Source organism: Giraffa tippelskirchi, chromosome 10 (assembly GCF_054371585.1).
Source record: "Giraffa tippelskirchi isolate mGirTip1 chromosome 10, T2T-mGirTip1v1.2.pri, whole genome shotgun sequence".
Lineage (NCBI taxonomy): Eukaryota > Metazoa > Chordata > Mammalia > Artiodactyla > Giraffidae > Giraffa > Giraffa tippelskirchi.
Window position 1 is genome coordinate 106,140,024 of NC_137284.1, and position 25,647 is coordinate 106,165,670.

At 39.8% G+C, this 25,647-nt stretch overlaps 1 protein-coding gene across 1 annotated transcript in view; it reads left to right on the forward strand.

The window, feature by feature from the left end:
* AOAH (acyloxyacyl hydrolase) overlaps nucleotides 1-25,647 on the forward strand; it is a 176,446-nt gene that overhangs the window by 17,849 nt on the left and 132,950 nt on the right. Inside the window, exons 2-4 of the mRNA XM_081534203.1 lie at nucleotides 1,750-1,845; nucleotides 12,074-12,140; nucleotides 18,894-18,993. Coding sequence (XP_081390329.1) covers nucleotides 1,750-1,845; nucleotides 12,074-12,140; nucleotides 18,894-18,993 — 263 coding nt within the window. The remainder of the gene's footprint in view (nucleotides 1-1,749; nucleotides 1,846-12,073; nucleotides 12,141-18,893; nucleotides 18,994-25,647) is intronic.

The window sequence follows — 25,647 nt, forward strand, 5'->3', positions numbered from 1 at the left end:
TCTCCAGGCAAGAATACAGGAGTGGGTAGCCATTCCCTTCTCCAGGGGATCTTCCCAACCCAGGGATTGAACCCCAGTCTCCCACACTGTAGGCAGATTCTTTACTTTCTGAGTCATCAGAGAAGCCCCCTTTCTTGAAAAGTTATTGGTAAAATAAAACAAAATATATATGAAAATGTTTTTAAGACTGTAAAGTGCTAATAAGTATCAGCTACTGAATTCACTGCAATGTAATAAAGCCCTCAATGCATGGATTAGGTTAAAAGCACATCAAATCCACCTTGGTAATTGAAGTTGAATGCCCCAGGGGAAGGTGCTCCCAGAGCAGTAAGACTGTGGCTATCAAGGTTGAACTATCTCAGATTTGGTGAGCCCAACTTTGCTGAAGGGTACAGAACAACTGAGGCCAAAGCCTGATCAGGTGTTGCAGTGTCTAGAAAGGTGGAAGTCTCTCTTTCTTTGTTGGCAATCTCTCATTCTATAGGAGGTTTAATTTCTTTCTGTCTAGAGAAGCCCAGTTGTACTATTCACATCTGTTATCAGCCACTTTCCCTTAAGGATTCCTAGTGGGAATTTGGTTTTAACGACGCTGCATGTGAACTTGGGTCCCCAGCTCCTTGAGCAGATGGATAATAGTGAGCTGATTGCTGGGCCAGCCACCCTGGAACTTCTTTATTTTAGATATAGTCCTTCTTTTGCCTCCTTGGAAACCAGCCTCTGCTAACAAATGCCATTCCTCTTATCTCAAAGAAGCCGAACAGTTTCATCTCAGAGTTACTGATCTTTGACCAACCAACCCCTTGTGTATAGAAGAGAGTTCCCTCCTTTTGGACAAAGAAGGTTTGGGCTTCCCTGGCAATTTAGGCTGGTGACAGAACCTTCTCGGGGTGTTAACCTAGCAATTCTGAGCCTTAACCATTATCATACATCAAGGTAGCTTGAGGAATATATTCTTAATTTAATCCAAGGTTCCTTCTAGACACATTGTATTGGTAGATGCTTTTAAGCAGAGTGCTTTATAGCTGGGAGGTAAAATAATATTTTACAATGGTGTTATGATTTCAAAGGCATCTTCATTTGTACTATTATCTCATTTAATCATCACAGCAGCCCTACAGGAAACTTAACTACTTTGCAGTGAGGAAGCCAAGGCTTAGAAAGGATGCATGATAGGTTCAAGATTCAAGGGCAGGACTCAGTCCCAGGCTTTCTGACTCCACATGTTGGGCTATTTCCACTGCTTTTCTGCAATTAAAAATCTGAGCCCAGATCATAAGCTGAGCATGTGTAAGGTAGAAATGATCCTATTCACAGTGAAGCTGTCTACTGCAGAAGGGAGGGAGAGCAGACAGCAAAGGCCAGTGTCCACTGAGCTTGTCCTCAGTGCTGGCTGGCTGTCTTCTACACACTAACTCCTACAAATGGCACCTCTTTCCCCCATATGATCAAAATGAAATGGAAATAAAGCAAGATTCAATCACTTCCCTGAAGTCACATAGCTTAAAAGTGACAAAAGTCAGCGGATAACCTGTCTTTCTGACCCCCAAAGTCACAATTTTCATATCATATTTCACTAAAAACTCAGCGCACTCACTCATGTGGTTGATTATAAAAATCATGGCAAAGAAAAGTTCTCTGTTTTGGGAAGGTTTGTGTTCTTAAGGACACACATATATCCCCCTTCCTTCTTCCAGTCCTCCAGAGAAGCTTTCCACGTGACATAGCTGACTTCTCTTCTGCTCCCTGCAGGGTGTGTGCTGGTGGTGTCTGTGATTGAGCAGCTCGCTCAAGTTCACAACTCGACGGTCCAGATCTCAATGCAGAGACTGTGCAGCTACTTGCCTGGTAATGTAAAAAGGGTCACTTGGCTATGGGTCTGATTCTTTTCTCATGAGCCATCATGAGTGAATTTATACCCTATATGAGTTTACAGAGGAGAATCTGTGTTCTTTCTGTGAGTTGATATTCTTATGGGGATCATAAGAATTAAAAGAAACACACAAAAGAAGACTCTAGGTATTTTTTTCCCCAAACATTCATTTTCTGTCATAGCAGAATGAGATTGCTATGGACATTTAGGGAGTAAAATGTCAAATGGCTAATTTTTTTTTACAAATCATTTATAATGATTTGCCCACCTGGTGATCATGACCTTAAGTACCAGGAAGGTAAAAAAATAAATAATAAATAATTTTCAATGATTTATGTTAATTTAACCACATATACATTCTCAAATGCACATACATCCCTTCTAACACAGAGCTTTATTTAGTCTGAAAAGACAATGGATCTTAAAATTCCAAATGGGAAAATAATCTGAGAACATTCCATTGATATAAATTGGATCTCAATAAAATCCCTTACACATCCTGCAAAAGAAGGAAATGATCTGTGGTTTAAACAAATTGTATGCTGTTGTTGTTGTGTAGTTGCTAAATTGTGTTTTGCTCTTTTGCGACCCCGTGGACTATAGCCCACCAGGCTCCTCTGTCCATGGGATTTGCCAGGCAAGAATACTGGAGTGGGTTGCCATTTCCTTCTCCAGGGTATCTTCCCGATCCAGGGATTGAACCTGCATCTCCTGCATTGGCAAGTGGATTCTCTACCATTGAGCTACCCGGGAAGCCCTTAAGCAAATTGTATAGTTGTTTTAAATTTCATCAGAATGAAAATATTGATTCTATTTCCCTTATATTAGAATATTCTTAGGTGTACAATCACAAGTAGACTTCATTGAGTCAAATTTTCATTTACTTAATGTTAAGGAACTAATTCTTCGAAGATGCCTACATTATTATTTTTAAGTAAGATAGTTGGACTCATGATAGTTTTATCTTTGACTTGACAAATGCTGTGTCAATGGCATCAATGCACGTTTAGAAAATTTATTACTTACAGTCACAATGTACACTCATAAGCTCATTTTTTTAATTAAAAATAAAAACTAAGAGAAGATACTACACAAATACATGTGTTTGCAATGTCCCAATCTGACTATTGCTAACATTTTGATGTAATTGCATCATCTTCCTTTTATGGAATTACACTGTGACAAATAAACAAAAAAGGCGCTTTGGCCTCCCCTGATCCCAGTTCCATTTTCCTTCTACCTCTCTAGAGGGAACCATTCATGTGAACTTGATGGATATTAGCTTTGTCAAATTTTATACTTTTACATTCACTTCATTGTCTATGAATCTAATGATGTGTAGTATTATCTATGGGTAATTTTTAAATCTTTTCCTGGTAAAAGGAGACAAATTCAGAAAACCACACAAAATAAATGTATAGTTTTATCAGCTATTGAAAGCTGAACATCTTTGTAAACATAGTCCAGAGGAACAGGGCTATGTTCAAAAAGGAGCAGATTGGTGGCTACTCCCAAAGTCTCATCCACATGCTCCATTCTGTCAAAAACTCCTCCTTCTCCCTAAAAAAAGGAAAAAAAAACCCTGCCTGTTACTATAATCATTTTCTTGTATTGCTTTATAACTTTATCATCCAACTGGATATTTCCAAACACCATAGTTTTGTCCAGTTTTTACATTTTTGATGTACTATTATTAATATATTTTATAATCCTTGAGAGCAGTTAAATTGTTTTTTGAATATGCTTTCCCCATATCTCTACACTTTTTAATCATTGTGCTGTATTATTTGAGCATAGAGCCATTACATACAATATATACATTCCCTTTGCACCCTCATTTAGTTTTAGTTTCATCAGCAACTATAAGACTGATGTTCACCACCAGCCCTTATGCAGATGTTTCTCTAGTCGAGTTACTATCTAAAGTTCATTCCTCTGAAAGGACTCGTGGGAACAATAGTCCCTGAATTCTTGCATGTTAATAACAAGCTGGCTTGTCCTTTATACTTGAAAGTCAGTGTTTTTCCAGATATAAAAATCCTTGGTATGTAATTTCTTTCCCTAAGTGTCTTAAATATGTTATTGAAAGTTTAATGATAATCTAATTTTCCTTTTCTTATAAGTCATTTACTGTTTTTGCCTAGTTCAAATGATTTTTTTTCATCTTTATAAAATTTAGTCATCTAACTAGACTATATCTTCGTGTCAGTTGTTGCACATTGATGTTCTCAGGCACACAGTATGCTCTCTCAATGTGTGGCTTCAAATACATTTTTTTATAATCTCACAAATTTTTTAGTATTTGCTCAGTTTTCTTGATTTGGTTTTCTTCTTCAGGGATTTACAGTATCCATAGCTTAAATCTTCTTTGCCTGCATTAATGACTTTGCCTATCTCTTGAATAAATAATTTAGCAATTTTTTTTTCTTCGGCTAAGACAGCGAAAGAGATGATTTATTGTATACATGTTACATTCAGCCACAATTGAGAAGATAACTAGTCCAAAAATCACAGGTCCAGGACAAAGGACCAAAAGGGACCCCTTTGATACGAGCAAGGTGGGTCTCTCAAAGGTGGTCAAGGTGATCAGAATAGCCATGGATGTTCCAGACCCATTGAGACAAGTTCTAGATAGTCGGCATGCCGTCCAGCAATTTGTAGCAGCATCGCTGGCCTCTGCCTTGCCTTGTTCTGCTTCTGTGGCTTGCATGGCTATACAGGTTTACTTGGACCTCTGCCTCATCGTTCTTCTTCTGTGCTTCAGCCTGTGCATTCGCTTCTTCCTCCACTTCATTCTCATGGCATGGAGGTTTCTCAAAAGATGGCTTTAAGGCTGAGAAATTTATTTATTTTTAGTTGGAGGATAATTGCTTTACAATATTGTGTTGGTTTCCACCATACATCAACATAAATCAGCCATGGGCATACACATGTCCCCTCCCTCTTGAACCTTCCACCCCATCCCACCCCTCTAGATACTCAGAGCACTGGGTTTGAGCTCCCTGAGTCATACAGCAAATTCCTCCCAGCTACCTATTTTACACACAGTAGTGAGTATGTTTCAATACTACTCTCTCTGTTCATCCCATCCTCTCCTTTCCCACCTGTGTCCACAAGTCTTTCTCTATGTCTGTGTCTCCGTTGCTGCTCTGCAAATAGGTTCATCAGTACCATCTTTCTAGATTCCATATATATGCATTAATATATGATGAATACTTCTTAATCACTTCATTTATTTATTTATCTTGAAAGTTTTCCTCTTTTGCAACTTTTATTTCTCTTACAGTGTCAGCTATTGTATTCCTTTCTTCTCACATTCATTCTAATATGGACGTCATTTCTTTTATAATTTTGTGTTCTTCCCTGAATTATTTTATTCCATTTCTGAGATTTTTCAGTTCTGATTTCTGTTCTTCTTTCATGTCTTGTATCATTTTATTAATACTTCTCACTCATTTTAAAATACCATTATGTTTTAATCCTTTTTTTGGCACGATTTTCTGGCATGCTTTTGCTATCTGTAAGGATGTGATTCTGTCCCTTATTCTTTTTTTTCTTCTTATAATAACTTTGTATGGGAGTTGACCTAGATACATTTCTGTTGCTCATTTTTATGTGAAATTAGTTTTCCAAAACTCTTAGAAAGAGAAGTGGTTCAGGGCAGCCTCTCCAAATGCACAGAATTCCATCCTCTGTTGTTTTTATATGGTGTTAAAAAATAAACACAAAGCTGCTTGCATTTTGAGATTTTCTGACTCTACCCTCCTGCCCACTTTTATCTGGATTTTCTCTTTGTTTTGCTTCTATCCAGCTCATTTCTCCTCAGTGTGAGCCTTTTCCTGGAAGGGAGCTCTGGTAGACCAGTTTCTAGAATTCGGGGATGCCTCACCACTCAAACGCCTTTGTCCTAACCTTGAGTCTTTTGTACTCAGTGGGCTAAACCTCATCCCCACCTTTCCCACTTTCAGCTGATGTTCTCAACTGGCCCACCATACTTTGTCATCAGTACCCAGACTGTTTTGGAGATTCGCCTGTTTACCCCTTGCATCCCTTTACTTTCTCCCACACTGACTTTGATAACCCCCAAGTCTCACAGTTGTGAGTGGTTTCTTGTTGCCTTAATTGTATTTGGGGGCTCATGGAGATATCTAGTTTTGCTGTAACTAACGTTCATAGTATTTTGGTTTTCCTATTCAGAAACTTTTATTTTTTAATAGAGATTCAGTGAAATACCAAAACTCTGCTGCCTCCACCACCATCTTCCCAGAATCCTCCCTTGTGGGGATCTCATTTTTACATCAGTGGTTACTGTATATACCACTCTGCAACTTCTGTTTTTCACTCAACAGTATGTTTGTTGGATCTATACATGTCAAGATATACATAGACTTAGGTAGAACCTCTAAGGTATTCTACAGTCCTTCACCATATAAATGTCCCTTATTTTATTTATCCATCCCCTTATTATTGGACATTCAGCATCTATTATAAACCTTACTTTATATTCTCACATCTCTGAATTAGAGGAAGAAGAAGAAAATGTTACTATCATTTTACAAGGAAAAAAATAAATAGTCATAATGATCATTAAGACTTGTTTTGACTAGTTTTCATTTCTGTGTAGTAGACCACACTGATAGATATCACCATTTGTGCCTTGAGTTTGATTTTCTCTTTTTTAGGCGAAGTTTTGTTGTTCAAAGGTGAAAGCATGAGTAAAAACCCTGTTTCTCAGATGATCCTGTTCTAATGTACCAGCAAAACATAAAAATGCATGAACCAAGGTTGCTGGTATTCAAGGTTCCATCTTGGCTCCTTCGGATTCTTAACAAAAAATTTTTGTTCAGGTAAAATGAGAGGCTGAAAGTCAGATTCCGGTAAAACGGTAGCTAGCACTTTACCAAAGGGAAGCAAAGTAGGTATTTCTGTTTTCAGTAGTGGGCTACCTTTCAATTGGAGGAGGTTTTCAAAGAATTCATAAGCCTACTTGGGGATATTTTCATTTTATTAATTAACATTTATGTCCGGATGGAAATAAAGTACTCAGTTAAGATTAAAAGCACTTTCACCTGACAGACATAAAGGCAGAGTGGATGATACTGTTTCCATTTTGTGGAGGTGGAGGAACACAGAACAGTCTTTTGAATTATGTGGGGTGACAGTGATAGTCTGACCGTTGGCTAAAGATTTCTCCTTCTAGAAGACATCATAGGACTGTTTTGTTTATGCAATATGAAAACATCCACACTGCCTGAGTGCATCCAGTGTTGCCTTCTCTATGGAGAGTCAGGAGAATGGGAGAGAGGGGAAGTCAAATTATGCACAGCAACAGTTATGATTTTTAAAATTACTTTTAAGTAATACTGCTTTTACCTCCAAAGCTAAATAAGTTTATAAAACATAACCTTAGCAGAAAAAGCATGCAGTAACATTCTTGAGAATAATCACTCAGTAAATCATGTTGGCCTTTCCTGTGCCTGGGAAGACAGTTTTTTCGAATTGTGCAAAGTATTTCTGACCTTCAGTTTCACCTACTGCTTTTGCCTCTGGCTCTCATTAGTAAACACCTTGGAAGAATCTCAGAATTGTTAATGGAAAAATGATTAATGGAATCATTCTCACTAGGGGTCAGCAGACTCCTATGCCCTCAGTGTCTTGCTAGAACTTCACTTTCTTGGGTCACCTGTGCAGAAATCTTATCTCGGTGGAGTATGATAGTTAAAAACTGATATCAACTTAAAATGAGAAAGGCAATTCTCCTCACATTCTGTAGGCTCTGAAAATCTACATGCAGCTTTAGAACACACAGCCACAGAACTATCTTGGTAGTCAACTCACTGTGTTTTAAATTTCTAATTAGTAAGTTGGTATATACCTGCCATAACTGAGGTAGATGAGGCATCAAAAAATGTCCTAAGTACATTGAAATGCATACTATAAATAACTTGGGCTTTTGGAATAAAAGATTTTAACCCCTTACTGAACCACTCTACCCTTGGGGAAGCCTTCAATTCAAAGTTTCTTCTCATAGAATGAGGGTGAAAATACCACTCCCTCAAAAGTTTCTTATGAGAAAAGAAATGATGGTAAACCTAAAGGTGACTTGCTACCTGAAATGTTCTAGGTTTTATTTACACCTATACGTATGGATACACTTAACATATGATGAGGACTTCCTTGGTGGCTCAGATGGTAAAGCATCTGCCTACAATGTGGGAGGACCCAGGTTCGATCCCTGGGTCGGGAAGATCCTCTGGAGAAGGAAACGGCAACCCACTCCAGTACTCTTGCCTAGAGAATTCCATGGACAGAGGAGCATGGTAGGCTACAGTCCATGGGGTCACAAAGAGTCGGACATGACTGAGCGGCTTCACTCACTTCACTCAACATATGATTGTGCAATTGTTCCTTTTTTAACCTTCCTTTGCCCTTTGCCCTTCCTTTTATCCCTATGCTGTTTCAATTCCTTTTCATTCTGAAGAAATTAAATGCTCTTATACCTTCCTGGTTGCAAGCACAATTTAACTGTAGACTTTCTGTGTCAGATAGATTTCTAGCACTATGTTAGTGTCAATCTTCTGTTCAGCTGTAGCAATAACAGGTTATCTAATTATGGCTGACTGGGCCCGATCAGGCTTTTTCTAGAGACTTTGCCTATCTCTGCTCTGTACTCTTCTAGGTCTATCTAGAGTTTAGCTCTCAGAAACCCAGCTTGTGTCCCACATTAGCCATTTCTGCAGTAGCCTCTCATTGTTAACCATCACAGAATTTGAGGAAACTGATTGTTCAGATGGCCCTGCACAGAGGATTAGGAAAATCTTGCTGCCACTCACTTCAGCTTGAGCAAAACAAGATTCTAGAAAAAATACACACACACACACACACACACATACACACACACACACACACACACACACACACACGTAAGCATCTCTTTTTTTACCAGAAAGAAGAAAATTGTTCTCTGCCTTTCAAGCAACACTGCAAGTATATCAAAGAACACCTGGCATCAATTTTTAAATTGCTGTGTTCTTGGCTAAACTAGTTCTACACAAACAACACTGGAAACTCATTTCCAAAGTGCTTTACAAGTCCATGTAATTTTGAATGTCAGTTGTATAATCCTCCAAACTTCCAAGACAGCATAGTGAAGGGAACTGAATCCTACGCCTGCACTTTTCAGATGAGGAAACTGAAACCCAGAAGGAAAATCAACCTGACCAAGGTCAAAGCCAGTTACCAGTGCTGAAACCCAAGTCTCTGAGTTCTAGAACATCAAAGTTCCTTAGGACCCCTAAAAAGGAACACCCAAGGGGGTGCTGTTTTTATTTTATAGCAGTAGTATTGAGATTTAGTTCAATTACACATGCATTTAAAGTGTATACTTCAATTAATAATTAAGTTACTCAGTTGTGTCCGATTCTTTGCAACCCCATGGACTGTAGCCTGCCAGGCTCCTCTGTCCATGGAATTCTCCAGGCAAGAATACTGGAGTGGGTAGTCATTCTCTTCTCCAGGGGATCTTCCCAACCCAAGGATTGAACACACATCTCCCGTACCACGGGTGCATTCTTTACCATCTGAGCCACCAGGGAAGCCCAAGAATACTGGAATGGGTAGTCTATCCCTTTTCCAGGGGCTCTTCCTGACCCAGGAATTGAAAGAGGGCCTCGTGCATTGCAGGCAGATTCTTTATCACCTGGACGGAGGTGTACGTCCATCACCACCATATATTTAAGAATATTTTCATTATATCAACAAGGACCTCCACCCTCCTCAGGTGCCCACTCCTAACCATCCATTCCTTCCAGTCCTAAGCAACCACAAATTAACATTCTGTCTCTATGAATTTGCCTATTGTGGACATTTCATATAAGTGCAATCACAGAAGTATGTTTCTTTCATTTAGCATAATTAATATTCATCCATGTTGTACCATGTATCAGAAAGTCATTACTCTTTATAGCTGAATACTATTTTGTTATGTGTAGATAGAATATTTTGTTCATCCATTCAGTCATTAATGGACATTTGGATTGAATTATTTCCACTTATTTGATTTTGTATATAGATAATTCCACTATGAACATTCATGTGTAAGTTTTTGTGTGGAAATGTTTGTATTCTTTCGGGTATATGCCAGCAGTGGGCTTGTTGGCTCACATAGTAACGCTGTACTTAACCTTTTGAGGACCTGTCAGACTGTTTACCAAAGTGACTGTACCATTTTATATTCCTACCAGCAGAATATGAAGATTCTAATTTCTTCACGGCCTCATCATTTCTTGTGCTTATCTTTATTTTTATTCTAGCATGTCATAGTGGGTGTGAAGTGGTATCTCATTGTGGTTTTTAACATTTTCCTCTAATAGCTAATGATGTTGACCATCTTTTCATGTGCTTATTAGCTATTTGTGTAACTTCTTTGGAGAATATCTAGTCAGATGCTTTTTGAAAATGTTTGGTACAATTCACCAGCGAAGCTATCTGGCCCTGGGCTTTTCTTTATGGGACATTTTTGATTACTAGTTAAATCTCTTGTTGTATCTCTATTCAGATTATCTATTTATTCTTAAGTCAGTTTCAGCAGTTTGTCTTTTTAGGAATTTGTCCGCTTCTTCTAAATTATCTAATTTGCTGCCATGCAGATGTCATAGTATTTCCTTCAGCTCAGTTCAGTTCAGTTCAGTCACTCAGTCATGTCCGACTCTTTGCGACCCCATGAATCGCAGCATGCCAGGCCTCCCTGTCCATCACCAACTCCCGGAGTTTACCCAAACCCATGTCCATCGAGTCGGTGATGCCATCCAACCATCTCATCCTCTGTCGTCCCCTTCTCCTCCTGCCCCCAATCCTGCCCAGCATTAGAGTCTTTCCTTATCATTCTTTTTATTTATGTAAGGTCAATAGTAATATGTGATTGGTTTTAAGTTCCTTCTTAAAAAGCATAACGAGTTTGAAGTCTTGTGCTTTATCACACAAAAAAAAAGTCTCATGAAACTATTTTAATATGAAAGTAGTATTTACACTGGGCTTCCCTAATGGGAAGACTCCGGTTCAATTCCTGGGTTGGTAAGACCCCCTGGAGAAGGGATAGGCTACCCACTCCAGTATTCTTGCCTGGAGAATTCCATGGACAGAGGAGCCTGGCAGGCTACAGTCAATGGGGTCACAAGGAGTCAGACACGACTGAGTGACTTTCACTTTTCAAGAGTACTAGCACTCTTACTAGTACTCCCACTGCAGTATTCTTGCTTGGAGAATTCCATAAGACAGAGGAGCCTGGTGGGCTATAGTCTATGCTGTCACAAAGAGCAGAACATGAATAAGCGATGAATACTTTCACTTTCAAGAGTACTAGAGAGAGTTCCCATATTTATCTTGTTGTTCCATTACCCTGCTCTCCAAGTAACTGGTAGCCCAGTTTGAGGTAAGTATGACAAAAAAAATTCTCAGGGAGGGTTTCCCATCTGTTCCTGGACAGTCCATCTATCTTAACCTTCCTAAAGTCCTCCTTGGAATTACCAGGGTTCCACAGAGGCTGACAAACTGGAGAAACAGGACCAGGTTTGCACAACAGGTTTCGTTGTGCAAACAGATTGATCCACAAAGCCTTCCTGTACTCTCATAACAGGGGAAGCAGGAGGAAGGAGATTGTTTAGGTAGTGGGTTTGCGTGTGTCTATGTGTGTGTTCTCGCTGGTGTGGATGGCAATGCAGAGATATGTGTGACTGTTAGTATCTTTTTATCTCTGGGATACCAACAGCAAAAGCTAAATAGTCAAAGTCTTTTTTTCCCCCAAATGAATACCAGAGAAGAATATTTTCAACAAAGCAATACTTCAGATTATTTACTTTCAAGCAAATCTTGTTTCTGTCATCATCAACAGACGAGATCCTCACCACCATTCAGGTGTTCCCTGCTACACAAAAGAAAGTGAGACTCCAGAATTTAACTGTATTTTTATCAAAAATTAGTGTTCTTTAGCATGTGCAGTAAGCAAAGTAACATTTACATTAACCAGAGTTGGAAATGATATTTTCATGGATACATTAACTGTAACATTTCTCTCAAATCCTTATAATTAATCACTCAAATTAATGATAAATTAAGCACTCAGCTTCAGTTCCTAGTAAAGATCATTATTGACTCATGTGTTAAATTCATCATGATAATCTATTTCCCCTGCTTTATCTTTCTTAGAAAAACTGTTCTTGAAGACCACTTGCTATTTAGTGGTGCATATATTTGGACCAGACATCATAAAACTGTGAGTATGCTAATACATTCATCTTATTCGGTTGCTGGGACATGAAGGGGGTGGGGAGAGCAGAAAACTGGGAGATCGCTGGCTCCATTTCCAGCCGGATGTACTTACTGTACGTGGGCATAAGTCCTATCTGGTTCTTGTTAACAGTGGAAAATTCAAACCTGACTCATATCATTATCCTAGGCAAAGGCTCCCTTCAAATTACCGTGTGGCAACTTGGCTCAGTTTCTCTCCAAGAGCCATTTGAAAGAATTTTGACCAATAATGTCAATAAATGAGGAGATCCTAGTGGCTGGGACTAGATGTTTGCCCCCTTCTCTTGAGCTTTCTCTGTACTCCCTCCTGGATTCTCAGGCCACATGCTTCTCAGGTTCTTCTCTTTTTGCCTCCCACTTGCTGGTTTCCTGGCCTTCACCGCTTCTCCAACCCCTGCCCGTTAGGATCCTGTATGTGTGCCATTGTCATTTTTTGTCTGCTTCCTTTCTTCTACCATTTTTCTTTTTTGAGCTCAGGACACTGAATCAGATACATCATATTCCTGTTCATGGCACTTTCTCATCAGAATCCAAACTTGGCTTTCTTGTATTTCTTATCTAGTTATTTACCTAGTTACTCTGAATAATATAATTAGCCCCCAAACCTACCACCCAAAGCAAAGTCTGGACCTTGACAATAACTTACCCTAACCACAGGGTCTCTGTCTTCATTCTCATGATTTTCTCCATCCAAGTAATAAAGTCCATGCTCATCATTCTCTTGTTTTCCTTTTTGTATAGTTTTATATATATGTATATTTTATTAATATAATACATTATAATCATAAAATAATATATAAGTAATTATTAAAACCTATTATGATTATTAGTATGCTTATTTTCTATATTCCTTTAAAGCATATTTTAAAATTTTAGTTATTTCTTTGTGAAGAGAGTATCACATCATTCATAATCTTTGGAGACTTACCACTTAAAATCGTATGTCTAAGATTCATCCATAGATTTGTGGTATTGCTGTAGTTCATGCACTCTGAGTACATAGAATATCCCATTGTGTCTCTACAAGAGTCTATTCCCTCACCCACTGATGGGTGTTTGGCTTGTTTTCTGGTTTTATCTCTTGTGAAGAGTGCTGCTGTGAACATTCTTACATGGTTCCTCTTTTATATGCCATTAGCCTCAGAGCAGAGTGGCTCAGAGAAACTACCCCCACAGCAGGGTAGCCTGCAGTTAAAGATTTCTAAAGACAAAAGAAACTCAAAATGATACAGACCAAAGGGACAATCAGTGCTCCATCGTGCTGTGCCCCTGCCTCTATTTATGTTAATCTCTCTCTACTGTGGTCAGTGATTTTTCACAGACCCTGGACTGGGAGTGTTTAGAAGGCAGGGACTCCCATGTTCTTAGCTCATATCTCTATTACTGCCACTGCCTCCTAACAGGACCCCAGGCCTGCTGGATCCCCCATTGCCCTGCAAGTCCATAATCCACATTCTAGCTGGTCAAATAGCTTCTTAATGCAAAACTAATTATGGCAATCTCCAACATAAAATTTTTTACACACTTTACAGGATTCCTTAGCTCCCTGCACAAAGCTCTTTATGACCTGATCTCTGAGAACATGTTCAGACTCATCCCTGGCTGTTCTATAGCATACCATGCTCCAAACCAGTTGTAATTTTCCACACACATCAGAAGGTTTTTGCTTCGGGACTTTTGCATGAAATATTCCCTCATCTCCTATTTCTTTGGACCTTAGCTCCAGGGTCACTTTCTCTGGAAGTTTCCCTGACTCTCCCCAGGCTACGAAAGATACCTCCAACACACACACACACTCACACAAATTCTTCCTTTCCTATGCAAACTCCTGTGTGCTTTTCATATCTGTAATGTAATTCTCCATTTACTTTTCTGAGTTGCTAACTAGATTGAAAGACTTCTGAGAACTAAGACTACATTTTTTCATCTTAAGCAAAATATTAATACTTAAGCAAAATACTGAATATACAGAAGGAAGGAAGAAAGGAGGGATATTCGTATCTCCAGAAAGAGAAGTTGCTCAGTCGTGTTTGACTCTTTGTTACTCTAAGGACTGTAGCCTATCAGGCTTCTATGCCCCTGGGATTTTCCAGGCAAGAGTACTGGAGTGGGTTGCCATTTCCTTCTCCAGGGGATCTTTCTAAACCAGGAATCGAACCCAGGTCTCCTGCATTGCAGACAGATGCTTTACCATCTGAGCCATCAGGGAAACCTGTAACTACAGGGCTTGGGGCAATGCTTAAGCATAGAAATTCTTTGATAAACATTTGTTAAATTGATTAATTCTTTTTAAAAACAAAATTATCACCATAGATGAACTCTGACTAGACTGCTCCAAAGGAAATTACTTGAACATATAAAACAAGAAAAAAAAAATTTAGCCTATAGTTAATCTGTTTACACATCTAGTCTGAGCCAGGTGCACTGGGGAAACATCAGTTTGGCCAGAGAGGTTTTCTTGGACCTGGATCAGGGAACCAGAGAGGTAAGTAGAAAGCAGTCACAGATGCCAAAAAGGGCAGTACACACAGATATCTAAAAGGAATATCAGAGATTAGCTACCAAGTGTGCTGGAAGTAATAGGGAAGTGGCCTGGGTTCACTGGGACATACACGGTTATTCTATAGCTGGCTGGAGGGTGCCGAGTGCAAGGGCCAGGTAAGCACGGGATGAAAAGGAGGACAGACTTTGCACTAGTACTATAGGTGTGGACTGTACAAGAGACAGTCCCCACCTCAAATCACTACAAATGGACACAGACAGTTGAGAAAGAATGGGCCCAGCAAGCCATTGAAAGAGTAGGTGATAGGGAAAGGCGGAAAGTTTTTTCTTTGAGATGACTCAAAGTTATAAGATGACTAATTCTCATTAGCATGGGATAAGCCACTTTGAAGAAAGGTAGATGCAATAAACAATCCCATTTTGTGGTTCCATCCACTGTTTTGTTTGTGAGTAATTTTTCAGGACCCATATTAGTTGTTTGCTGATAGAAATTTCTCTTCCTATGGTGGCCTCTTCTTACAGCTTGTTTTAATCAATCACATGAAGTTCTGGATTGATGTAGACCCTGAACATGACAACCTTATAATTTAGTTTTACCTAAACTTCAGGCTTCCAATATTAAATATGTTTCCTAAGCCAGAGGGCATCTCTCCTCATTATTTCACACCAGTCAATTCTCGGTGATTCATGGACTAATTATTCAGCAATTACATTTCCTACCCACTGGCAAACCACAAGATATTGTTAGGAAGTGGGGCACCTTAGCACTCAGGCATTCATTCCCCCAAGAACCCAGGTCAGACAGGGTGGGGCTACTTCCAGGAGCAACCTCACCCAGCCAGCAACCATGTGCCCAGTCCTCTTGGTTTTGACATCCATTGTGCCAAATATTGCCATATCAAACCTGATTCTGGTCTTCTGCTCATCTCCCTTGCTTCATAGTATCTATGCTCTCAATCATAAATTCCTATATTCCAACTTAAGAGCTCTCAGAGATCAGGAGAGGCCTAAACTACTAACATGTTTAGAAGAAAAATGCAAAACAGAGTTTATAACAATCTTGATACACCTTAAGTGTAATTGATGTATTTTTAAAGGACAAAAATATAAAGTCATACAACTGAGCCATTCATAGGACAATGGCAAGGGGGTGGGAGGGAGGCTCAAGAGGGAGGTTATATATGTATACTTAACAGCTGACTCACATTGTTGTACAGCAGAAACTAACATATCATTGTAAAGCAATTATCCTCCAATTAAAAAAAAATCCTAGGATAAACCATAATGGAAAATAATAATGAAAAAAAACAGCATATATATATATATATATATATACACATATATATACATATATAGATATATATATAAGAAAATTGCTTTGCTATATAACAGGAATTAACAACATTGTAAATCAGCTATAATTCAATAAGAGTAAATATGAAAAAAATAACTACAAGATTTCTATAAACGATTAAATTCACAGTACACTCTGAAGAGTGTAGTACAGAAGTGAGATAAAAGTGTTAAGTCGTATGAGGAAGAGCTTCTTTCAATGCTATGAGTGTGTCTCTGCGACTATATATTAATGCATAAATATTAATGCATAAATCCTCCTTTGGAAGTGATGTCAAAGGTTTAAATTTGAGAGCTTTCATGTGTGAAAGGCCCTGTCCTTGCTCTCTGCCATAGGCTATCACTCTACTTGTCTGTCCAAACTTAACCCTGACCTTGCTCCCTTCTTCTGAGTTATGATGATAATGAACGATCATCAGCATTGACTTCATTCTACCATGATCCTAATTAAATTTGTTAATTAGCTCTGCCAAATGTATTGACATTTCCTCCCCACAAGACTCACTCCTGTAAAGGTAGTAAAAGGATATAAATTGAAATGTGACCATTTTGGTCTTATTTGCTTGCTCTGGAAAAGAGAAAGCAATGTTGAGTGGGAATAGTTATTACAGGCTTAGAGATTTCCTAAGTGAAAGTGAAAGTTGCTCAGTCATGTCCAACTCTTTGCAACCCCATGGAATTCTCCAGGCCAGAATACTGGAGTGGGTAGCCTTTTCCCTCTCCAGGGGATCTTCCCAACCCAGGGATTGAACCCAGGTCTCCCACATTGCAGGTGGACTCTTTACAAGCTGAGCCACAAGGGAAGCTCAAGAATACTGGAGTGTGTAGCCTGTCCCTTCTCCAGTGGATCTTCCCCACCCAGGAATCGAACCAGGGTCTCCTGCATTGCAGGTGGATTCTTTATCAGCTGAGCTACCAGGGAAGTCCCTGGTAGGAAATTTGGAGATTTCCTAAGGATTTCACAAAGTATGTGTAGTCTAGGCCTTTGGTCCTAAGGTTGGTCAAGAGCACACATGCTACTTGGCCACTTCTTTGCAGCTTGCACATCCTTGTCGTGTTACACTTGTCTGGACATACGAGGCTCAGTATTTTCTATTCTTGTCCAAAGAAGTGCTTCTCACTTTCAGTCTTTTTGATGGTAAAACTCTGGTCTTAGAGGATTTGGGAGGGATACCACATGTCCAGCCTCCCTCTCCTATTTTTCAGTTCAGAGAACACCAGTCTGAATGAGGGGCCCCCATCTTCACTCTCCTATTCAAGTTCACTTACTTGAAATTGTGCTCTATTTGCAGGGAAAAGAGAATAGGTCTTGGACACCATATGATGAGTTGGCTCTTGTAGTTCTGAATTGCCACAGATGGGATATTGGCCTTAGGTTAAAAAAAAAAAATTAAGCAGAGCCCTATTTATCACCCTTCCGAGTCCACTAAATACCAGATTCCCACAAAGACAGCAGTCATCAGTTAAATAAATGAACCATTAAATCAAGAACAGATGTGTGAAAACAGTCACCCTCTCCTGATTTACTAACCCTGGGTAGATGTTACTTTGGAAATGGACCTCGTGTGTCACAAACAGCTTGTCCCACTGCTTAGCTACCTTTAAGTTGGTTACCTTCCCCTCCACCTCCCATGCAGAAACCCTGGGGCCAAGTGGATGATTCATGATGATCTCGCTTTGCCCTCTTAACTCAGGTGCTCACAAAAGGCTGAAAAGTCATCTTGCCAGTCACACTGTTAGTCTCATTCAGCCGGAATGAAATTTGGAAGCCATGATCTTAGTCTATGTTTTCATATACTAGTGACCTTCAATTTTTTTTTCCTTTTTTTATTGAAGTATAGTTGATTTATAATATTGTCTAAGTTTCAAGGGTACAACAAAGTGATTTGGTTATACATATATTTTGCTTTTATTATTTTCCATTATAGTTTATTGCAAGATATTGAATATAGTTCCCTGTGCTACACAGTAAAACCTTGTTGTTTATCTATTTTGTATGTTAGTCTGCATCTGTTAATCCCATATTTCTAATTTATCCCTCCCCTTCCCCTTGGTAACCTTAAGTCTGTTTTCTACATCTATGAGTCTATTTCTATTTTATATATAAGTTTATTTAAACTATTTTTTATATTCTATATATAAGTAATATGATATAATATTTGTCTTTGTCTGACTTACTTCACTTGTGGTAATCTTTAGGTCCATCCATGTTGCAGCAAATGGCATTATTTCATTCTTTTTTATAGTATCATTTAATTCTTTTTTATTCCTTTTCTTGGTTTAAGAAGCCTGTTGGGAGTGGCAGGTAGAAAATGAATATGGAAGATTTGTTTTAGCCCCTTCAAATCTAAACATAAACCAAAATGCTTGAAGAACACTATCCTTACACCATCCCCAGGGGAAAAAGTCAAAGGTAAAAAAATAAATTTACTTTGAAAGGAAAAGAGATGCTTTGATTGCACCTAAGAAAATGATTTCAGGTGTTTAAGGCCATATCATAAGGATATTTTTTTGCTGTAAGGCTCAGCAAACTTTAAAATATTGTTCTCATCAAATTACACCCCTGTCCTTTTCTCCTATCTCAAATTTATTTATGGCTTTTCCAGAAAAGCATCCCAGTGCCCATGCAAGAGGCTGGCTTACAGCTCAGTGCTGTTAGCCCCTCTCTCCCCGCCCCCAGGACCTTACTGTAAAAGTAGAAGGCAAGTGGCAGGAAATCGTTATTATCCGGCAGCTACAGGGGACTGGACCCAGAGGCCATGCCAGAATCCAGTCTGGGGATTTACCTTCTTTTGAAATTACTTCTGTTTTCTAATGCCTGGGAGCTTTTAAATAGCCTTTGTTTTGCCCTATTTCCCACCAGATTCAGAGCAGATATGAATGCTGATGTGGTATGTCACACCCTGGAGTTTTGTAAACAGGATCCTGGCCAACTCTTGTGTCACCTCTATCCCCTTCCCAAGGTGAGTGGTTTTTCATTCTGAATGTCAGATCACAATGACATGCAAGCCCTTTGGACGTGTTGTGAAGGGAGATTCAGCTTCACTGGCTCCGTGGTTTGGGACAGGGACCTGCAAAATGGCATTTTCCATTACATTACCCAGAATAATATTCCCAAAGTTCAACTTGGATGCCTCCCCCATGCTGCCAAAGAATGTCTTTGCTCTTTATTTTGGACTGTAATCTAGACTTGGGCAGGCAGTACATAGGAAATCTGGCCAGCCAGGGTGAGGAGAGTTTAAATCCCTCTCTACCCCTTAAAGTTCAAGCAAGTTACTTTTATAGAGTGACCAACTCATGCATTTTGCCCAAGACTTTTCTGGTATCAGCACTGGAAATCCCACATCCTGGGAAAACTCAGGCAGTTGGTTCCCCTTGTTTAAACTTTATTGTTCTCACTCATAATTTGGGCCTAATAAAATACCTAAAATACCTCCCTACTACATTTGTTGGGGGAAGTAGGTGAATTAATACATATAAAATGCTTAGTGCAATACCAGCTGTGTAAATAAGTATTAATAAAATGGTAGCTAATGTAAGTATTACCAATATCATCATTATTCAGAGATAGCTGTTCAGAATACCCTGTGCGCATTATATCATGTTGGACAATTTTTTATTGGAATGCAGACAGAGACAGGCAAGTGTTGACACAATTTCCTGCTAATTCTGTGTGCTCAGTCATATCTGACTCTTTGTAATTCCATGAACTGTAGCCCATGAGACTCCTCCGTCCATGGAATTTTCCAGGCAAGAATACTGGAGTGGGTTGCCATTTCTTACTCCAGTGGATCTTCCTGACCCAGAGATCAAACCTGCGTCTCCTGCATCTCTTGCATTGGCAGGCAGACTCTACCACTAGTGCCACCTGGGAAGTCTTACCCATGCTGTGAATGAAAGTATAAGATTAGATCCAGTTAGGTATCAAAATAATGATTTTCAAAATCTTCCTATGAAAATAAAATAAAACAAAATTTTATGCCCCCTTTCCCATAATTGTAGTCTTTCTGTGTATAATGTAACAGGCTTCTGATAACTTGTCACCTCCTTTTTATTCTTATTGAAAAAAGGCCAATTTAACACATTTTTGCCTTGGCACGGTTTTGCTGCTTGGCAATATTAAATATCATGATCCTAAAAGATGATGCTGTTAAAGTGTTGCACTCAATATCCCAGCAAATTTGGAAAACTCAGCAGTGGCCACAGGACTGGAAAAGGTCAGTTTTCTTTCCAATCCAAAAGAAGGGCAATGCCAAAGAATGTTCAAACTACTATGCAACTGCACTCGTTTCACAAGCTGGCAAGGTAATGCTCAAGACCCTTAAGCTATGCTTCAACAATACGTGAATTGAGACCTTCCATATGTACAAGTTGGATTTAGAAAAGGCAGAGGAATCAAATATCAAATTGCCAACATCCCTTGTATCATAGAAAAAGCCAGAGAATTCCAGTAAACATCTACTTCTGCTTCATTGACTATGCTAAAGTTTTTTGACTGTGTGGATCACAACAAACTGTGGAAAATTCTTAAGGAGATGGGAATACCAGATCACCTTACCAGCCTCCTGAGAAACCTGTATACAGGTCAAGAAGAAACAGAACCAGACATGGAACAATGGACTGGTTCAAAATTGGGAAGTAGATCAAGTACATCAAGAGTATGTCAAGGCTATGTATTGTTACCCTCTTACTTAACTCATATGCAGAGCACATCATGTGAAATGCTGGGCTGGATAAAGCACAGGCTGGAATCAAGATTGATGGGAGAAATATCAATAACCTCAGATATGCAGATGACACCACCTTATGGAGAAAGTGAAGAGGAACTAAAGAGCCTCTTGATGAAGGTGAAAGAGGAGAGTGAAGAAGTTGGCTTAAAAATCAACATTCAGAAAACTAAGATCATAGCTTCCGGTCCCATCACTTCATGGGAAATAGATGGGGAAACAGTGGAAACAGTGACAGACTTTATTTTCCTAGGCTCCAAAATTACTGTGGACGGCGACTGCAGCCATGAAACTAAAAGATGCTTGCTCCTTCGAAGAAAAACTATGACCAACCTAGACAGCATATTGAAAAGCAGAGACATTACTTTGCCAACAAAGGTCTGTCTGGTCAAAGCTATGGTTTTTCCAGTAGTCATGTACGGATGTGAGAGTTGGACCATAAAGAAGGCTGAGCACCAAAGAATTGATGCTTTTAAACTGTGGTGCTGGAGAAGACTCTTGAGAGTCCCTTGGACTGCAAGGAGATCAAACCAGTCAATCCTAAAGAAAATCAACACTGAACATTCATTGGAAGGACTGATGCTGAAACTGAAGCTCCAATACTTTGGCTACCTGATGTGAAGAGCAGAGCAGATTCATTAGAAAAGACCCTGATGCTGGAAAAGATTGACAGCATGAGGAAAAGAGGGTGACAGAGGATGAGAGGTTGGATGGCATCATCGACTCAATGGACATGAGTTTGAGGAAACAGGGAGCCTGGCATGCTGCAGTCCATGCAGTCACAAAGAGTTGGACACAACTGAGTGACTGAGTAATGAATATTAAATATCATAAGCCTGTCTTCTTGAGCAGAGAGATAAAGATGTAAATATTTGGGGTACATGTGCATTTCATGCTACCTTGATGATTGACTTAAACTGTTAGTTAAATTTCCCTTAATTCTACCTGAGAAGCTGTTGGCTCCACTGATGTCTGCAAGAGTTTGTTAATTTTAATTAAAAATTTTTTCATGTATTCAAATAGCATGCAAATATGATATGATAATATTCGCTATTTGATAATGTACAGAAGAAACATCTCTATGTACAAAGGCAAGTGATATGGGTTTTCATGACTTCCTTAAATAACATCATTTTATATATTTTCACACTCACAGCTGTACATAGTGACAAAATGTTCAACTTTATCCCATTTAAAATGACATTCTTTATTTTTATACTCTGTAGAATTTATACTCAAAGTAGCATTTCCTTGTCCTCCTATCACCACCCTTTTCAATTCCCAATTTGGGAATATTTTGACCATCCTTTCTGGGTAAGAAGAAGTTAGAGGATTTCATCTCAGAAATGTTCAGTTTTCTCCTCAAAACCACATTGCCAACCTCCAGCTCTACAGATGACCCAGAAAAGAGGAGCAGTTGGTGCAGTGTGGACAGTCATCTGCCTCCATGATTTCATTTAATAGCAATAACAGGTATTTACTGAGCACTCACTGTGCTTATTCTTCATCCTGTTTAATCTCCCAAATACCCCTGGCATGGAGGCACCCTTGGATGACCCCTTTTCTAAGACTAAGGAAATTGATGGTTAGAAAGGTTATGGAACTTGAAACTCACTCCCCTGGGAAGGACCAGAACTGAGATTCATGTCCCTGTCCTTCATTCAGAGAGGCTGGTTGATCTCTTAACCTTTATGTCAGTGTTTCTTGAAAATCCCCTAGGGGTGTCTCTTTACAACAGTTAACTGAAATCCCACCACCAGAAATAACCAATGTTAAAATATTGAATGCTTTCCTTTTAGTTTTAAATAAATTATACTAATTTCTTTGAGAGTTATGATACTGTTGTATATACAATATTTTACTTTTCCCCCTTAATATTACATTTTGAGTATGTATTTTTTTAAATGGTACATATCAGACCTTCCTTTCATTCCCGTGACACACAAATTACACCTGCAAAGCGAGTGTAAATTAGTAGTAAAGATACAGGTATAATTTCCAGCCCAATAGAAGCCTTCCTCATGACTTTCCCAGTCAATAACACCCCCCATTATAGCCACTACTCTGAAATCCACCACAGAATAGTTTATTTACATGAAGATCTACTCTTGAATTTCATGTAAATAGAATAATACGATATATTCTTCTTTGTGTCTGGCTTCTTTTGTCTGTGAGATGCATCCATGTTATTATGAGTAACAGTATCATTGTATGAAGTAGTCACACAATCATCTTTTGATGTTACTCCTGCTACATCTTCCCATCTAGTCCAACCAAATCTTGCCCTCTTTCCAATAAATTTTGCACATGGATGCCAGAAATGTCTTTCTATAAATAGATATGATCTTGTCACTCCATCCCAGTACCTTTGCCTGAAGCTTGAGGAAGCCTACCGTGGCTCCTTTTACACACTCCTCTTGTCAGAGCTCCTGTTTTTTCTTTATTTGAAGTTGCTTTGTTTTGAATGATACACCTATGTGATTATCTGTGTGTTTCTCCCACTAGGCTATAACCTCCAGGAGGTCAGATTCTATCTTCTTTACACTGTATGCCTAATGTGTAGGACAATGCTTTATACATAACAAAGAAATATTTGTTTGTTGCCTCAATCTTCCTACCTTTCCTGCACCTTTGTTCTTAATAATCCCTTCTGCCCGGAATGACCCATCAACGTCAAACCCATCCTTGTAGCTCGTCTCACTCACTGCCACTTTCTCTGTGAAATAACTCCTAATTCTCTCCACAAAATGTTAACTCTCCTCTCAGTCATTAGCATGAAATGCTTTTTGAGTACTACCATGTGCTGGTGCTGTTCAGAACGATTCATACATAATTAACCTTATGAAGTAGGTGGTGCTGGCGGCCACACATTGCAGGTGAAGAAAGGGAGACACAGAGATATGAAGACGTTACGTGTACATAGGTTTCCTTGTTAGAGTGTAAATATATCAGGCAGCAGCTCTGCATCTTGCCCATCTTTATCCCCTCCGTCATGTCAGGCACATGCTTGATACATGCGTAAATGTGCCAGGCACTGCACTGTACATGGGTGATCTCATTTAACCATGCTCTTGGGGGAGTATATGTATCTTACAGATGAGGAAACTGAGACTAGAAGATGAGTTTTTCCCAGTTTCACAGCTAGTAAATGGCAATGAGAAGCTTCAGCCCTGAGTCTGTTTGTCATTGAAGTCCAAGTTCTTTCCACTGTGCTCTGTGCCTCACTGATTCTCCTGGGGTACTGGTATTTTGAGTCAAACCACTGCTCCTGGGCCAGCTAGTTCCTCACAAGCAGGACTCTACACACTTGAGGTCTTGCTTTGTGTGTGTTTCAGATGCCAGTAAAATGTAGTGTGATGCAAGCCATTGTCCCTGTGAAATGCATTTTACAGGGTGGAGGGATAAAGGGGTCTCCCTGCTCCAGGGGCTTGCAGGGGGAGCCCCACAGTGCAGAACAATGGGCATCTGACTTTAGGGGGGCCAAAAGCGAAAGGTAGAACAGCTTGTAGGGATCCTCTAAACCTACATCATCTGCAGCGAAGGTGAAATTTCAGCCCACTTCTTGCCAGTCCTTCAGCCACATCTTCATATCCTTTTCTACTGTGTGCTCCAAAATGACAGTTCCATCCATAATTAATTGAAGCAAGAAACAGTCTGCATTGTTCAGTGGGCACCAGGAGGATGGAGTGAGAAGAGGGGGAGTGGAGGGGAGAGGAGGACAAGACAAGGAGAAGCAAGAGAGGGGGGAAGAGGTGAGGAAAAGGAAACCCGAAGGCTGTGTTGTAAAGACCACCTAGATGGTTTTGTGTTACCTACTTTAGGGGGATTATTTATTTCATCCCTCCTCTCATTCACACACAAAGCAAGGCCCTGCCTACTGCTGCTGAGTGTCTCTGTGTGCATGTGCCTAAGTGTGATTCTGATGCCACAGCTCACCAACTGAAAACTAGATGTGGTTCGTTCATGTGTGCCCTTTTGCTGTGAACCTCTCATTTTTAGGTCAGAGAATAACAGTGCATGCCCTCATGCTCCGACTGGGCCAGGGGCAGCCTGGAGCCTCCTCAGTTTTATGCTGCTCCCTCCTGGTTCCCTAACTCTGGGATCCCCAAGCAGACCCTGTGGCTTTGAACAGATCCCTTTCTTCACCACCCCTGAGCTGGAGGCACAGGCTGCATCTACCAGCACCTCTAAGGTGTGCTCAAGACTTACTTTACAGCACTTTGATCCACATTAAAAGAGAATTATATTCAGAACGTGTAAGCTAGTGGAGATGGATTCTCCTATTTCTCTGGGGCCTCTGGCCCATTTAAACTACTGCTAAAGAGATCTGCTGCCTTAGGAAAGCAATCTAGACTTTGCAATAGCTTTTCCCACAGTAAATCCAATTCTTCAGGAATCCACCATAACTCTCCAGTGCTGAGTGTGTGGGCCTGTGGGCACGCACAAGGAATCTGTGGTTCCCAGGAATCCAAACAACCAGGAAGCTGACATAAGTAGATTCGGAAGTAGATTAGCACTTTTTATGAGAAAGCAATGGGCTTCCCAGGTGGCGCTACTGGTAAAGAACCTGCCTACCAATGTGTGCTAAGTCACTTCAATTGCGTCTGACTCTTTGTGACTCTATGGACTGCAGCCTGCCAGGCTCCTCTGTCCATGGCAAGAATACTGGAGTGGATTGCCATACCCTCCTCCAAGGGATCTTACTGACCCAGGGATTGAACTTGTGTCTCTTATGTCTCCTGCATTGATAGGTGGGTTCTTTCTCACTAGCACCACCTGGGGAGACCTCATGCAGGAGACATAGGAGTGTGGGTTCAATCCCTGGGTCAGGAAGATCCCCTGGAGGAGGGCTTGGCAACTCACTCCAGTATTCTTGCCTGGAGAATCCCA